The sequence below is a fragment of the Abramis brama genome, assembly GCF_963993115.1.
Source record: "Abramis brama genome assembly, chromosome: 24".
NCBI classification, from domain to species: domain Eukaryota; kingdom Metazoa; phylum Chordata; class Actinopteri; order Cypriniformes; family Leuciscidae; genus Abramis; species Abramis brama.
This window is the reverse complement of record NC_139986.1, coordinates 1,039,104-1,057,500: the sequence shown is the minus strand read 5'-3', so window position 1 is coordinate 1,057,500 and position 18,397 is coordinate 1,039,104. Positions and strand designations below refer to the sequence as shown.

The 18,397-nt window shown below is 37.1% G+C and overlaps 1 protein-coding gene across 1 annotated transcript in view; it reads right to left on the bottom strand.

The window, feature by feature from the left end:
• Positions 1-15,791, bottom strand: part of LOC311075548 (uncharacterized protein) — an 82,920-nt gene extending 67,129 nt beyond the window's left edge. The window contains exons 1-5 of the mRNA XM_084103044.1: positions 15,664-15,791; positions 12,995-13,552; positions 9,528-9,693; positions 5,460-5,685; positions 3,893-4,066 (exon numbers count right to left, since the gene is read on the bottom strand). Coding sequence (XP_083959170.1) covers positions 3,893-4,066; positions 5,460-5,685; positions 9,528-9,693; positions 12,995-13,552; positions 15,664-15,745 — 1,206 coding nt within the window. The 5' untranslated portion in view covers positions 15,746-15,791. The remainder of the gene's footprint in view (positions 1-3,892; positions 4,067-5,459; positions 5,686-9,527; positions 9,694-12,994; positions 13,553-15,663) is intronic.
• Positions 15,792-18,397: the final 2,606 nt, after the last annotated feature.

The following is an 18,397-nucleotide window of genomic DNA, read 5'->3' as shown; positions in this document are numbered from 1 at the left end:
AATTTCTGAACATTGACTCTCAGTCTTTATTCACTTTTTTCTCATGGTTTCTCAATAGAATTCATAAAAGTATAGAATAGAATATCATAGTTCTAATAGAGGCTCATTGTAACAGTGTGACAACATGCCCCGCCTGAGCAACTGGGGTTTAAACCCGGATAGTGTTTCTGCTGTTACATCAGCATTAAATAACTAGATCAACTGTTAAATTACAGATTGGAGATTAAAATAATATCAGATTTGTCTAATTTTAAATAAACACAAAAAACAGAGATGGAAAAATTAACATAAGTAAGAAATTTCATTCATTCATTCATTTCATTTTATTTTTTTATTGCTCCATGGTAAAACACAAAACATTTCATTTTCTTCTTTAGATCATTTAAATTCCCATGTGCAAAAGGGAGCAGAAAGAAGATAAAATCTTATAATATCTGTCCCCTATTCCAAAAATCAAAATAACCTTTCTTAAGCAGCTTACAGCCAAAATTACACTGACAAAAAACAAAGTTGGTTTAAATATCAGCATTCATGCAGTAAAATAAATCAGGCAATGCCCAGACAACAAAACAACAAGTAATCCAATACATATAGAGGAAAACAAAACAAAACAAAAAAACAACATGGACCTCACCATATTAATACTAACCGAATTTACTCTGTTTATATCTATACTTATACTGACCAATATTACTAGACCCAATATATATAGAGAAAAACAAAACAAAACCAAACAAAACCAAAAACAACATAGACCTCACCATATTAATACTGACTGAATATACTCTGTTTATACTTATACTTAAACTGACCAATATTACTACAACTTTTAAGATTATCATGCAATGAGTTCCACAGTTTTACTCCCATAACTGAGGGGCACATTTGTTTTATTGTTGTACGTGCAAATTGATGTTTAAAATTATACCTTCTCCTACTGAACTCTTTTTCTAACTGATAAAGGTGTTTTTCTAATCTGGTAAGATTTTATGTCTTGCTTTAAACAAAATTATTAGTGTTTGACACTTAGCCAAATCTTCTAACTTTAATATTCTGGATTTAGCAAATAATTTGCTTGTATGTTCTCGATAATTAACTTTATGAATAATTCTTATAGCTCTCTTCTGTAGAATAGATAAAGGTTTTATATTTGTCTGATATGTGTTCCCCCAGACTTCTATGCAATAAATAAAATATGGTACGATGAGTGAACTATAAAGTATTTTCATTGTTTCCTTATTTAATACCTCCTTCACTTTGTTTAAAACAAAAATATTTTGGGAAATTTTTCTTTTAATGTGTGCTATGTGAGGTTTCCATGATAACTTATCATCCATAATTACACCAAGAAAACGAAACTCAAACACTCTCTCAATATCAACTCCATCTATGGATAAAGCTACAGATTCATTTATTTTCCTATTTCCAAAGACCATAAATTTTGTCTTCTTTAAATTCAATGACAACTTATTTACATCAAACCATTTCTTCAGTTTTGTCATTTCATATTCAATAGATTCTGCTAGTTTCTGTATATTATTTCCAGAGCTGAAGAAATTAGTATCATCTGCAAATAAAACAAACTGTAATAATTTGGAAACATCACAAATGTCATTAATATATAAAAGAAAAAGTTTAGGTCCCAAAATAGAACCCTGTGGTACCCCACATTTAATTTCCATAAGTTCAGATTTGACATCAGTTAACTGTACATATTGTTTCCTGTTATGCAGATAACTTCTCAACCAATTAAGGGCCATTCCTCTCATTCCATACAAACTTAATTTAGAAAGTAAAATATCATGATTCAAAGTATCAAATGCCTTTTTCAAATCAATAAACACTCCTACTGTGAATTTCTTTTCATCTGTTGCTGTTGTTATTTCTTCAACAATATTCATTAAGGCAGTCGCTGTGGACCTTTTTTGCCTAAAGCCATACTGGCTTTCACTCAGCAAGTGATGCTTTTCTAAAAAACTGTCCAACTTATAAACAAAACGTTTTTCTAGTACTTTTGAAAATTGTGAAAGTAATGAAACCGGTCTATAGTTATTGAAGCTTTGCTTATTTCCTGCTTTAAATAGTGGAATAACTTTTGCCCTCTTCATTCTATCAGGAAAAATACCCCTTCCAAAGGAAAGATTACAAATATAACAAAGGGGTTTGACAACACAGTCAATTGTCTTTTTTAATATAACCATATCTATTCCATCACAGTCAATGGAAGTCTTACTCTTTGACTTAGAAACAATAGATATCATTTCTGATTCACTGACATCCCCTAAAAACATTGACTGCAGTACTCCACTATCTCCTCTCCACCCTCTTTGTAATGACGTGTCATGTATCTTGATACTATCTGCCAGATTTGGCCCCACATTTACAAAAAAAGAATTAAATTCATTAGCCACCTCATTGAAATCATGCAGTGTCTTATTATTATAGATAAAATGATCAGGCAGGGCTGTGTGTGCTGTTTTGTTACCCATTACTTTATTCAGAATGTTCCATGTACCTTTTATGTTATTTTTATTATCATCCAACAGTTAATTATAATAATCCTTCTTAGCCCGTCTCATAATTAATACTAGCTTATTTTTATACACATATTTCATTTCAGCAGTATTTGTTCTATATTTTATAAAATTTCTATAAAGTTAATTTTTCTTTTTGCATGCATGCATCAATCCTTTTGATACCCATGGCTTTCTATTTTCATTTGCTTTTTGTTTGTGTACCACTATTGGACAATGTTTATCATAATATGTTATATACATTTTCAAAAAAGCATTGTAGGCAACATCAACATCCTCCACATACACCCCTTCCCATTCTTCATTTAGGAGATCATTCCGAAACCTATTTATAGCATCATCGTTTCTTACTCTTACAAGTCTACACCGTATCTTCTCTTTACTTCTCTTTAATTGCCAAGTAAAAGTAACAAAAATTGGCAAGTGATCACTTACATCATTTCTAATGAACTAATCAACATTTAATGTTTTCTTTAAAGCAATTTATAAAGATATTATCGATTAAGGTTGCTGATTGCTCTGTAATTCTACTGGGTTTATCAATCAACGGATATAACCCTCTTCCGTACATTAACTCAAGAAAGTCAGCGGATGACTTCTGCTCGGTAACCTTTAATAAATCAATGTTGAAATCTCCACAAACTAAAAAAGTTTTGTTTTCGTTTACCTTACTCAATAACTCATCCATCTTTTCTATAAATGTTTCCATCAGAGACCCAGGTCGTCTATATATACACAATTATATTACTCATCTTTTTCAACTCAATTTCCACCGATATGCATTCCATTATATCATCAATTGCCATCGTCATACACTGAATTTGTTTACATTTTAAATCTTCATTCACAAACAAAGCAACACCTCCTGATCTCTTATTTGTTCTATTAATGTGATACAATTCATATCCATCAATATGAAATACAACACCTCGTTCTTCTTGCATCCATGTTTCTGATAAAGCTATCAGCATAAATCGTCCCTTGAGAGTATGCAAATAATCATTTATCTTATCAAAGTTTTTATAGAGGCTCCTGCAGTTGAAATGAATTAACGAAAACATGGAATCAATAACTATTTGTTCGGCAAATTGTTCTTCAGAATAATAACGACAAGTGGAATTGCTAGAATTAAACACTATTTACTAGAATTAAAACAAATTTACTTTTGCTATGGTTTAATAAATGTTCAGTGATATCTTCACTGAGTAAGTTTTTTCTCTATATAGTGTTGTTATGGCAACTAGTAAATACACTCAGTTTGGTCATGCTGTGTGTGGAAGTATTTAATACAAGTGTGTGACAACTAGCCCCGCGTTAGTGTGTGCCCCGATCACCCCAGTTTACTTTCCTATACTTACAGGGAGTGTAGCATCAGAGCCAAAGCGCTTGGAAATCTGAGTCTTCCCGTTGATGAAGATGGGCTCTGAAGTTTCCAGAGGTTCATCCTGGATCTGCTGGTCATCCAGAAAACACGTCACATGTCTGGCTTTGACCAGAACCTTCAGCTGGTGCCAGCGTCCATCGAACAGAGCCTGCAAGAGGTTTCACAACTTAAGATGATACGCTGAGAAGATCAATAAAGACTGAAGGTGTGCACAAAGATCTGCTTTTTAATTTGACGTGAATGTCAGACAAGAGTCGGACAATTTTCCAAAACAAGCTGTTCTGCATGAATGGGAGGCTGTGCTGGAGGAAAGTGGCTCGATTATGTAAAAACATCTTGGAAAACCACTCAGTTTTGGCATTAAGAGCAGAAGATGACGTGGATGATGATTGCAGGAACTCAGAGAACATGAAAACCTTTCTGAGGATTTGTGTTATTTAAGTGTATAAGTGAGCAGCTTTAGTGGGAAAAGCGTCATGGGAATTTGAACAGGAAATTGCAGCTGTACAAAAATATAGTCAGTCAATCATGTCAAAAAGCAGCTTATTTATACATTATTCTTCCGCCTAAACGTGTGTGTGGTGCAATCTCTGTTTAAGGTCACCGTGAAATTCTTATTTTTTTATGGACTATTGCAGTGTTTATTGTAAATGATTAATGGGTGCACATCATCATTATTGTGTTAATAATGTTGAATGAGAATAAGTTCCTCTTGCAGCATCTCTTCTCTTCTCTGATGACGAGGGCGGAGCTATAACCTGTCACTCACATGAGATCAGCCAATAGCAAACCATAACCAGCCAATCAACTCCCCACAGACACAATCAAGCCCCGCCCACATTTGTTCTTCCACTCGGATATACGACACAATAGAGGAGAAAAGACCAGCACAACTTCCCTTTCATGACGACTTTATGTAGATCTGCTACATTAGTGTACGGATGATTAATTCACAAACTTTCTTATGCAGCTATACAAAAATATGGAATGACCTTTGTGCCAATAATAATGAATGTAACTTTTCAAGAAACTACATAAAATATCTTTGAAACTGAAAAAATAAAAAAATCTCGAGCAAAATGTTCGACTTCGTTTATAATACACTGCATGTTTCAGCTGTTTTCTCCTCTTTCTTTCGCTGATGCACTTCCATTTACGCTTCTGAAGTTTTCATTTACGCTCCCTGAGTTTTCATTCGCCATTCTGGCACATATCTCTCGCGGGGGCGGGGCTAGCAGCGGTGTGTTTTCATTGGCTACTGAGTTTTTGATTGACAGCTTCTTGACCTGGAAGTGAAGACATCAGTGTTGTGTTTATAGTGTGGAGTCTGTAAGCATGGCATTCTCTTTCATTTTAGTGATATGAAGTTAAGAGTTTTGTTTTTTATTTTTATTATTTTTATTATTCAGTTTCAATTTATATTTTCATCAGTTTCTTGAAAAGTTACACTCATTATTATTATTGGCACAAAAGTAATTCCATGCAAAAACACCATTAACAATTTGCCTTTGTATAACATGAGAATGGTACATTTCGCTCACCTCAATGCCTTGAGCATCAAATGTCGCTGTCTGTTCCTCGTCCACCGTGTTTGTGGTGGTGAAGATGAGGGATTTGTCCGGTCCGCTCAGTGTGACCGCGGCCTGGATCTGTCCATCTTTAGACAGAATCCTCCACAGGTCGAGCTTCTCCCGGATCGAAGGCCCTTTCAGCCTCAGCGTCGACACAAACACATAGGAGGGAGGCAGGCCTTCGGGGAAGATTTCCCTTTAAAACAGTTTTACAGACATCTATCAGTCAGATGAATATGAATAATACAACACACACATTTAGATTTGCGCAATAAAAACCATCAACTAAAAAAATATTTCAGGACTCCAAAAAGTGATGAAAATGTTTCAGAATCACCAATTATTAAATATTAAACACGTTTAAATCATTGTGATCAGTGTTACAAGTAACATGCATTACTTAATCAGATGTAACAAATAACACTGATTACAATGATTTAAATGTGTTTAATATATAATAATCAATCAATCAATCAATCACATGTATTTATAAAGCACATGTAAAAACAACACACGTTGGCCAAAGTGCTTTACATACAGCCCAGCACATACAATCTAAGTTTATAAAACAAAGTATAAAACAATTTTAAAAAAATGATTACAATCAAATGCAAGAGAGAAGAGATGAGTCTTTAAATGAGATTTAAATGCATCAAGGGTGGCACAAGATCTAACATGGAGGGGCAAATAATTGTAATTATTACAATTGGTAATAATTGATTTCAGAATCACCAATTATTACATATTAAACACGTTTAAATCATTGTGATCACTGTTAACATGCATTATGTAATCAGATGTAACAAGTAACACATTGTTTTAATACACCACTGAACCATTGTTGATTTATTTTGTATTTTCCTTGTATTTTCTACCGTAAAGCACTTTGAGAAGCTCATTGAAATGCGCTATAGAATAATACATTTATTATTATAAATCTACACATTAATATTTGAGTTACTTTTTAAAAAAAGTAATGCACGTCATTTGTCAGTTGAATTAATTTGCGTAAGCATTTTATAAACTGCTGAATTAAATCTCTCTTCTCCATAACGTATAGGCACTTAGAGCAGAATATGACCCTATTCAGTCCCACTTTATCTTAAGTGGCCCTAATACCTGTGAACTTACATAGTAACTACATGTGTACATAGTATGTAACTACAGTGTAAGTACACACTGGTACATAATATCTACAGCTGTAATATTTGTAATATTTGTTATTAACTACACATATGTAACAACCCACAGAATGGTATGTGTAAGTACAAATGTGTAACAGGACATTGGTAACACATGTATTTACCATGTAAGTTCACAGGTATTAGGGCCAGTTAAGATAAAGTGGGACATAATATTCTAAATGTGTTTTTAAAAGAAAATGAACGTGTATGGATTATATGCATTACTGCATTAAACTCTTGCAAAAAATATCTTGTTTGAAACATTACTTTCCATCAGAAGTAACTAAGTAACGTAACAAGTTGCTTTTTAAGGAGTAAATACTGTAGTGGCTTAATAAGAATGATAATGATGACACTTTATGTCTAGATGGCTTTGGAATTGCCCGGGATAATGAGTCTCCGGGCAACAGCTGATGATCAACGACTGTCGTACGGGAGAGGGTGTGCACCCCATTGAACTTCTGCCCGTATCTCTACACCCTTTTTATTTCCACAGCTTTTTTTTTTAAATATTGGTTTATGTTCATCCAAGAGCAAACGCTACCACAGCCATACACACATTAAGAACACCTTAGACAGACTGGAATTAATATCTCCAGATCCTCCCAAATTCATTCTGGGCAATTTTAACCATTGTGTGGCAGAAAAATCCTTGAAAGGTTTCTATTCATGCTATGGCTCAATTTCAGGTGCATATAGATCTATCGCTCTCCCGCTTGGTTCCTCTGATCACTGTATTTCTTGCACCAGCCTATTTGCCGGTTATAAGGAGGACAGAGAAGGCTGTAAAGGTTATTAAACAATGGACTAATGATAGCATTGATAGACTACAGGTATGCTTTGAAATAACTGATTGGAATTTGCTCGTAGCTCCATCATGTGATATTAATGAGCAAGGGGACATCGTATATCTCCTTCTGTGTGGATAACATCATTCCGGTTTCCATCTTTCCCAACAATAAGCCCTGGGTAACCAAGGGTAAAAAGGGAGTTTTCTACGCCGGCTCTGAGTATGAAAAAAAGGAGGTTAACAGAGAGGATAAGCGTGCTATAAAATCTGCTAAACTGAGATATAAGAACAAGATTGAGCAATGGTTTACTCAGGGGAACCTTCATACAGCCTGGCAGCGTCTCGAGAATACGGCGGTTCATATTGCTCTCGCTGCTCCTAAGCACATTCAGGAGGCAGGTCAACATCTCTTCCCAATGACCTCAGTTCTTTTTACACCAGAGTTGATACTGATAATGGCACTCAAGTGGAAACAATAATCTCTACTCTAAACTTTGTTGACTTTGTTTCAGATCTCCATGGCCAGTGGTGGAGTCCCTCAACTATGGAGACATTACACAGTTATTCCGATACCTAGAAAGAGTTCCATAAAAGCCTTGAACGATCTGAGGCCGGTTGCTCTCACCTCTCTTGTGATAAAGGCAATGGAGAGGATTATTAAAAACTATATTACTAAAGTAACCGACTCACAGTTGGATCCGCTTTGCCTATCGCACGGGTCGATGATGCAAAGGTGTTTATCACAGACCTTCTTCATAAGCATCTTCAGTCTCCTAATATCACAGCCAGATTTTTGTTTGCTGATTTTTCTTCGGCATTCAATACCCTACAGCCACATATTCTTGCTGAGAAACTTATCAGTCGTTTTCATATGGAGGACCAGCTGACTTTCGGGATAATTTACTTTTTGACCAATAGGTCTCAGAGAGTGCTGGTCAACAATATGTATCTGACCTCCTATATCCTTCATCTGTCTCTCCTCAGGGCTGTGACCTCTCACCTCTGCTCTTCAATACTGACGATTGCAGATCCATCCAATCCAACTGTCTTCTAATTAAGTTTGCCGATGACACCGTTTTACTGTCTCTGCTTTCAGGCCCTTCAGGAATGAGTGCTGTGACATCTCCGGTTTGAAACTTTACGTGAATAAGACTAAAGAGATGGTAGTAACCTTTTCTAATAAGCAGAGGCCGATGGCTATGGCAGTCCCTACTGTTATTCACAGAAAGCCTATAGAGGTTGTCAAAGAGTCCAAGTATCCAGGGACAAGTTTTGACAATCTGCTGAAGTTTTCTTCTAATACAGAGGAGATATTGAGGAAATGCCAGCAGCGGCAGCGCCTTTTAAAGAAGCTCGAATCCTTTGGAGTTAGTAAGAGCATTCTCACTATGTTCTACCACTCATACATTGAAAGCGTCATTACATTCTCCATCGATTCCATTAGCCTCCAAAATAGAAATAGTCTGGAGCGGTTAAAGTCTGCATAAAAAATATTTGACTCCCTATTAGGGCTCTTTCTATTATAAGTGAACAGCAAACGCTGAGGTTGGCTGGGAGGATTTTACGAGACACTTCACATGTCATGTTCCCTGTTTCTGAGTGGCTTCCTTCAGGGCGACGGCTCCGTTGTATCGTGTGTCATGCTGTAGGACGGAGGAAGGCAAGCTTTGTTCCAGAATCAGTGCAGCTTTTAAACCCTCAACCATCTCTGGCCCCTTGTTTACCATGCCGTGACTGTAAAAAACTGTTTTTTGTTTTTGTTTTTTTGGTACACAGTTATATATATATTTATGTATTTATTCATTCTTATACAGTATATGGTATGGACTTGTTTTTTAGGTATCCACTTGTAGTAGATTATAATTAATATGTATTCCGTGCACATTGTGTTATTTATTTAATGTATGATGTTTTTATGTATATTGTTTGCGTGACTCTACGTGTTCTCGTTAATTGCACCTTGGGGACAAATAAAGCGTTTTGAAATTGAAAAAATTGAAATAAGAGTATAACTTTCCCCAGCATTGATAGTGATGATCGTAATGCATCAGGTTTAATCCCGACCTTGTGTTTTCCGTGATGTCGGTGCTCTTGTCCAGCAGATACGCGGCCTCCGACAGCAATGAGCCCTGGATCTTCTGAGCTTTCTGATGGATCTTCATGCCCAGCATCAGCTCAAAGCCTTTCTCATCCCGGGACGCCACAGGGATTCGAGTGGGACACACAGATTCTGCAGAGGGACACAGCATTGCAAACCCATTACCACACACAAATCTGAGGATTGCATACGCTTTCAATCCGGCAAATCCATTTTAGTTTTAATCCTGTCTCAATTTTCATTCAATCAATATGTAATACGACTGCACTAAATATGATAATCATGTACAATCCAGCTGATTCCCAGGAATGGTTGAAATCATATTTCAAAGCTAAACCCAGCGAACAAAAATGTTCCAAGAATGTTCCGACATTGTTCCCATAGGTTATGAAAATGTTCTGAATGTTCTCTAAATGTCCAGTTTTATTTTTTAGCTCTTAAAAACTTTTTTTCTTGAATATGCTAATTTTAAAGGGATAGTTCGCCCAAAAATATATTTTTTTAAAGAATATGGATAACCAGACACCCATTGACTTCCACAGTATTTTTTTCCTACTAAGTGAATCGCCACCGTCAACTGTTTGATAACATTCCTTAAAATATCTTATTTTGTGTTCAACAGAAGAAAGAAACTCATACAGGTTTGGAACAACTTGAGGCGGAGTAAGTGATGACAAAATTTTCATTTTTGGATGAACTGTCTCTTTAAGGGAATGCTCCATTCTGCAAACATGGGAATTACTTTTGAATGTTCTCTGAATGTTCTGTAGTAACGAACATTCAACTGATATGTTTCAGTAAAAACGTTCTATGAACATCCTGTCTTTTTTCTGTGAAATGCAAAATATCTCATTGGATAATTATGAGACACCGGTGTACTATAGTACAAGAAAACGTCACATGTTAAATATAGAACCCATACTGTATGAACTATTTTTATGGCACTTTCAAACCTGATCTCATGAGAAAATGTAACTACTTTATGAGTTTTCGTATGAATTTGTATTTCGCATGAATTTGTACAATTTGATTTATACAGAAAATGTAAGATGACACCACCTTAAACATAATCTTCAGTCAGCTTTATTTCTATAACACTTTATTTCTGTACTGATTGTTTCAAAGCAGCTTCACAGAAATAAACAGGAAAATAACAGAATCAATGATGCAAACTTGACTCAAATTCTGCTAAATTAGACTTCATTGTTGATTCAGTTCAAGTGTAAAGTTCATCAATAATAAAACAAGTTCAATTCTGCTATTAGCAGCTCAACAGAAGACAAGTGTCATTATCCAGCTAGAGTTATTTTCTCATCTGAAAGTTTCAGTGCAGTCAAATCAGTGAAGTGAATATTAAAGTCCCCCTGTGGTGTGAATCCAGCGTTTAATGTTGTTTATGTGTGTATGTGGTGTTTTTAATATGCTTTAAGACAAACCATGTGTAAATTCATAAGTCGACTCCATTGCTGAGTATTTTCTCCTTAAAACTGCAGTGAACCAAAGACAGTCTCAAAAACACGCTTTGAAATCGCTGGTGTTTCTGACGTCACAAACTACCTTGTAACCAGTCAGATCAACGTGTGATCGTCAACCAGTGGATCTCTGAGCTGAGTGAGTGAGTGGAGGCGGGGCTCATTTGCATATTCATAGAACTGCGCATACTAAATGAGGCAATGAAGAATTTTTTTCAAGGATTTTTTTTTTAAATATGTCATTTTGGTGATCAAAGATGAGTTTTAAGGGATAAAATGATTGACTACAGGGGGACTTTAAGTGTCTTACAGCCTGTTGAGTCTCAGTGTGCTGGTTAGTATTCATCCTTATTATCACTTTTTTCTCTGTATTCCAAAGCATTTATGAATTACAACCATTCAAGTTCAGATTTATGCTCAGAAATAATGTTCCAGGTAACAGGTTAAACCCCAACTAAGCAAGCCAAAGGCAACAGTTGAAAATAAACCATCAGATGACAGAAAACATGGACAGAAAATGTTTGTAATTACTCTGGGTTGGAGAAAGCAGATTCCTGCCACTATTAACAACTACTCTCTCCATCCAAACCAGAACATGTGCCAACATCTTCAGTTCTCGGTTCCTCCCTGTCATGGCATCATGCCGCTGGTTTGGCCCGTGAGTTTGTGGCTTTCCATGTCACTGGGCTTGAATGGACTGTGGTGTTTTAGTGGTTCGCTGTTCTTTTAAGAACAGGAGAGTATGGTAATGCCAAAACTAGTTTAAATGTTTATGGGATTGCTCACACGCATGTGAGGCCTTGTCCACACTAATACGGTTTCTTTTGAAAACGCATCTTTTTCTCTCCGTTTTGGCCTTTCGTCCACACTGAGTGGCGTTTTTATTAATGAAAACGATCTCTAAAGTGGATAATATTGAAAACGCCATTTTCACGTTGTAGTTCACGTTGACTGTCAACACGGAGGTTTTTCAAAACGATGGCGTAAGTTTAGTCATGTGACTCGTACCAATAAATATTCATATTTATGCCGGTATTGTGCCTGTTATGTGCCGTTCACTTACACACTGTTGCTAAAATATCACGCAGTTCTTCTGACAGGATAATTTTATTTAGCATTATATCTCATCATTCACTGATGGTCCAGGTCACTCTCAGTCAACATTACATGTTTGGTCTAAAACGCTCAAACTGCTCTCATGTTTCACCACAGCAAATGTGAGTAGATGTTCTGTCATCTGTGCAGGACTGTGATATGAAGAGTGTGTGAAGTAACATATTAGCAACAGTGTGAAAGTGAACGGCACATCACAGGCTCAATACCGGTATAAACATGAATCTATTGGTGCAATATGAGTCACATGACTAAACTTACATCATTGTTTTTAAATACCTCCGTGTTGACAGTCCACACTACAACACGAATTTATCAACTTTGGAGTGCATTTTCAAAAAGCTTTGTTTTAATTAAAAAAACGCATCTCGGTGTGGACAAAAGGCCAAAATGGAGAGAAAAAGTTGCGTTTTCAAACGAAAACATATTAGTGTGGACAAGGCCTGAATCTTAGGGTACGTTTACACGAGAACGATGTGCTTAAAACTGAGAAGTTTTTCCTCTGAGTTTTCCACGTACAGATGACAGCATTATCAAAACGATCCCCATTCACACGGATCCGCGAAAACAATTATAAACGCTGTATTCTGCTGCCAGGCCAGTAGATGGCGATGAAACACTATAGACTGAACACGTAATATGCGTGTGCATGACGTCACCGTCTTCAGAGATTCGTGTTTTGTTGTTTACATGGAGACTGTTTTCAAAAACTTGCACTTTGAAACCCGTTTTCAAAAGTTTGCATTTTCATGCACCCAAAACACTGTTGTCGTGTAAATGAAAGGCCAAAACGCATTAAAAGTTTTACGTTTTTAGTTGAAAATGGTGTTGTGTAAACAGCCCCTTACCCTCGCACAGCTTCTGTGCCATGGCGTCCCGGATGCGATCGATGTTGGTGTAGTCCTCGGCGTAAAGCACGTAATCTCCCTCCGGCGTGTTGGCGATGGTCACCAGCTCTGATGTGGTGATCTCCGAACCAACGCCCACCGCAAACACTGTAACCCCCTGCGCTCGCGCCTCGATGCTAGCGTCCATAACGTCGTCCTGCGACTTCCCGTCAGTCACCACCACTGCAATACGGTTCTTCACGTCACTTCGCTTTGAAGACATGAAGACGTGGTCCACGGAGAACTTGATGGCGCGGCCCGTCTGCGTGTTTCCACCTAAATAGCTGATCTCCTCGATGGCTTTAATGAGATCTTGAGTGGTTTTGTGGAGGCCGAGAGGGATCTCCAACCGGGGCGTGTCACTGTACTGAACGACACCGACCTGAGAGTAGTGGGAACTCACGTCGAAGCCACTGGTGACATTGACCAACCAGCGCTTGGCTATTTCGAAGTCCTCATCTCCCACGCTCCAGGAGCCGTCCATGATGTAGACCAGGTCATTAACAGCAGTGCTGCAGCCTGAAGAAAGAAGAAGAGAACTGAGATAGAGATAAATAACACACAGAGAGTCATGAACTATAATTCATAAATATAGCGGCAAGCAGAAATGATGGCCATGTTTTTCAAGGCACACCAGTGTCATAATGGACTATGATAGCAACTGAGACAAAGAAACTCAGACCAGCGATACTGTAGTTCTGTAGCCAATTTTTCATGTTTTGTTTAATTACAGCACCACCAAGAGGCACAGTCCCACCACTTTATTTTTTGTGTGTGTCCTCAGAGTGCCTCCATACATCCACTGGTGAAAATAGGTGAAAATATCTAATTTCGTTATAGACTTCATTTCGGAGTTATAGGCAATTATATGAGCATATAGAAAATGACCCACGCCAGACTTTGATTGTATTTTTTTTTTTGGCACTTACAATAAAAATTTTGACATTTGGCCACTAGCATGTTGGCACCGACCTATGTTTCGGATTTTCCGACAGTGGTTTTGAAGATCGACGCGAAAGTTGTTTAAATGCTAAATCAAAACCTAGCATGTTTGGTATCATTGGACTTGGCAAGGTTTCAGGAAACTTCTCAGGCTATTTCAGGGCATCGGGCCGATGAACCATACCAAGTTTCGTAACAATAGCTAATGCGTTCATAAAATACAGCATTTTACTACAAAATTCACAATGGCCGATGCCAAAAAATGGCCGATATGGAAAAATTGGATATTATTCGACTCGGCATGCCACCCCGAATCTATCGAGACCACTTGTATGATTTTTGGGAAAACCATTCAAAAGTTATAAGCAAAAATATAATTTGAATTGTATCTCCGCACCAGTAGGTGGAGCTGCGCCGAAACGCTGCATGTAGCCTTAAGTCATGCTTGTGATGACATGTACCAAGTTTGGTCTAAATACAATAAAGCGTTGCGGAGATACATCCTTACGTCTATTTTTGTAAATGCTACATAAAATTAATTTGCGCATTATTCGAAAACAATTTGATGAATCAACTTGGATTCAACGGCCGAGGACGAGTTAGAAAAAGTAATTTTTTCAGAATATTCTAAATAGCGGGAAAATTTTCATGGCAGAAAATGACATCATAGGGTGCAATCGAATCGGTTTCGCTTGTTTCTAGCCCTTATGGTTCAAAAGTTATTAACATAAACATGAGTGCAACTTTGGACAGTGCTTGGCCTCCAGTTAGATTCTGCTCCAAAACAAAAAAGGAACTTGACGATAAAAAAACTATAACACAATAAAGTAAAAAATATATATATATTTCAACTGCGATTACTGATATTACAGTCACCATTAAATCTAAATGGGCTCTTTTCTTTCTTTTTTTTTGGAATATCACAGTGTTTATTCTAAGTGATATATGGGTGCACATCATCATTATTGTGTTAATAATGTTGAATCAGAATAAGTTCCTCTTGCAGCATCTCTTCTCTGATGACGAGGGCGGGGCTATAACCTGTCACTCACATGAGATCAGCCAATAGCAAACCACAACCATCCAATCAACTCCCCACAGACACAATCAAGCCCCGCCCACATCTGTTCTCATTCCAGAAGTGTTTCACTTGGTTATATGACACAATAGAGGAGAGAAGACCAGCACAACTTGCCTTTCATGATGACTTTAAGAAAGCGACAATGGAAAACAGATAATTGACATTGACAGAATCTGCCAATTACGTGCTTACAACTTCAATTACATCTTGGATTTGGCAAGTAGCAAATACTCTAATACCACACATGTCACACATATTGAGAATACACACATTTGTAAATACTCTATTTTTAATAATACTTTTTAGTACTTTTTACCAATGCTTTATTTGTACACCATTTTGCATTCTGATTTTTTTTTACTAGGCTTATTGCAGTGATGCATTCTCTGCAAATGATACATGCAATGCTGCCCGGCTAAAATAAATATAATAATTTATAATTAATAGATATATAATAAGAAAAAAATGGCATGCATGATGGATGAATAATTTTTCATAATAAACACTGCAATGCTCCACCAAAGAAAATTGTCAGTTTTGATGTAATGATGACTTTAATGACACTTCTGAATACATGTCTTAGACTGGGATCAGAAACTGGCAATACCGGCTCGGATGTCCTCGTCCTCTCCCGCTCGCGAGTAAACCAGTAAGACCAGTGCTGGGAAACACCTCCAAATCCACGACATTCCCAACTAACGCTCCGGCGCTTTGAATATAAAGTGTCAATCTTCAGAGCCCTGTTAAATAAAGAATATTAAACAGAGTCTGTTTTGGATGCAGAGCAACATTGCAATCTATAATTATTCTTAATGGCTAAGAATCAGTTTGCTTACATAATTACATAAAGATGAGTGTTTCATTTGATTATACCTCTGATGTTACACACTTACTTCAGCTAATCAGATCAGTGCACACAGCTGAGAGGGTTTCTCAGAAACACACTTCTGAGATTAAACATCTACAGAATAATGGAAAGGTCCATTGTGTTGTATCTGCAGATGAAGGCATAGTGCAGCTTTAATTTCAAAAGTGATGATCCGAAAATAAATGATTAAAATAAACATGAACTGTGAGCTAGACAGTAAACGATGACCTGGAAGAACCCAGAAACATGGCAAACATGAGGCTTGAACAGTAGTGTGTGTGTGAGCACATGACGAAAACAGCCAATGACAATGCTAAACAAGATAGAGGACACTGAACGTGAACCAATGAGAGAACAGAACAAGTTATAAGACAATGAACCAGTGAAAACACGAGAAACAACTGGCGAAAAATCTCAAGGCATGAAATCATGAACTATGGGTGCTTCTGAAACACACTTCCAGAAGCTTCGGTGATTCTACCCAGTGATTCTGAGAGGTTCGCCGCAGTGATCTCCGTGTGAACATGCTTAATTTTTTGTCATGTTTTATGAATTTGTCTAATTTTCAATGACACATTTGTATTTTAAATAGAAAGAGTTTCAGTTAATAGTCTCTTATTGGCCTGATTAACCAAGCGCTCCATAAAACAAGATCTACAAATTAATAAAATAACACATATTATACAGACACTTCATTTTTAAAGGTATTATGATTTGTTAATTGCATTTAATGGATTACACTGTCATTTTAAACATCTGCAGGTGTTTTTTGTAAAAGGTGTTTTATGCATGTTTTGGCTGTTTTTATAGTTTTTCTGTTTTCTTTGTTTCTACAGATTTCTGTCCAGGCGTCACTAGTGTGTTATTTTGAGCTCTTCTAAACAGGGAATCATTTTGCAAAGCAATTGGTTCTGTTAATGATTTTTGAATTTTGAGCTTAGTTTCTCCCATCACTACTATGAGCAAGACTGAGACACATAATAAAAGACATGACTTAAAAACAATCAAAGGGAAACATGAAACGTGAAGAACAATCTAGACAGACGTGACATCATTATATTGTGAGGCGTTTGATCCATGTTCCTAAAATCAACCTATTATAAAGACTTCTGTTATGCCAAAAAATGAGCATCATAATCCAGCAATTAGTGCTATATCATTATTACTGTAGTGTCAGATGGACTCGGGCTCTTCTGAATCTTGCTGGTCTTTGCACAGGCAAGAACACTCTTCAAAAATGCTCAAATTTAACACAAAACTCTAACCAGACTTTTACATTTCTCCATAAACTCCAAGTTTATACGTCAACCAGACGCACCCTATATAATGCATAAGTTATGTGAATAAAATAACATGCAGTCTGTCTATTTTGCTAACGTTTCATTGGCCAAGCAACTCTATAACTTTACAGACTACGACAATTCCCTTTTATTCAACCCTATAAAAGTGTCTCTGGTAAGAGGGTCATTTCGCTGGGGACGAACGACATGTGGTCTTATTTTCTCGCTTTGCTTCAGTGATGTCTACAAGCTCTCATTTAGCAGAAAACGCTGGCCGACAGACCACAGCTGAAGCTAGATCACAGGAAAATAACAGCGTAAGCAAAGAAACCTGGTGAACACAACATGGAAATAAACACGGCATGCCGGATTACGAGAAAATGCCCACAATTACAATTACACACAAACATGTACTTGAGCTGCATATAGAAACACTTCTTCTTGTTCAGCAATGCCTAAAAATCATGTTGACTTTGTTTGTTTCTTTAATAAAAAATTAAATATAGAAGACTCAAGCCAGCCTTTCAAGAACGAGTCTCAACAAGCATCTGTCTGCTTTACAAGGGTTATTTTGAGGTAAAGCGAGCATGAGGGCGATGGCACACGTCAAACACAACAGAGGAATCATTCCCTGTCCCGTAAACCCGTAATGAAGCGTTGAGACGTCGAGGACGCTCGTCAGTTTGACTGTGGCTTCGACAGCAATAACCCTGATGGCACAATGAAGCACATGACAATCATTCAAAGACACTCCACCAGTGTGTGGAGAGTGCAGAAACAGGCTGTCATGGCGAGACTGGACCGAAGATTGAATAGAGCAGAAGTGTGTTGAGTTCAGTGGGACAGATGATGTTCTGAAGGCTGCTCAGAGTCACAGTTTCAGCTCAAGCATCTCACAAACACATGCGTTTTGAAGCCAGTCATGGGAAACTCATGTTCTCATCTTCCCATGTTCTCCTGTTCTCATGTTCTCCTGTTCCCATGTTCTCCTGTTCCCATGTTCTCATGTTCTCATCTTCCCATGTTCTCCTGTTCCCATGTTCTCATGTTCTCATCGTCCCATGTTATCATGTTCTCATGTTCTCATCTTCCCATGTTCTCATCTTCCCATGTTCTCATCTTCCCATGTTCTCATGTTCTCATGTTCTCATCTTCCCATGTTCTCATCTTCCCATGTTCTCATGTTCTCATCT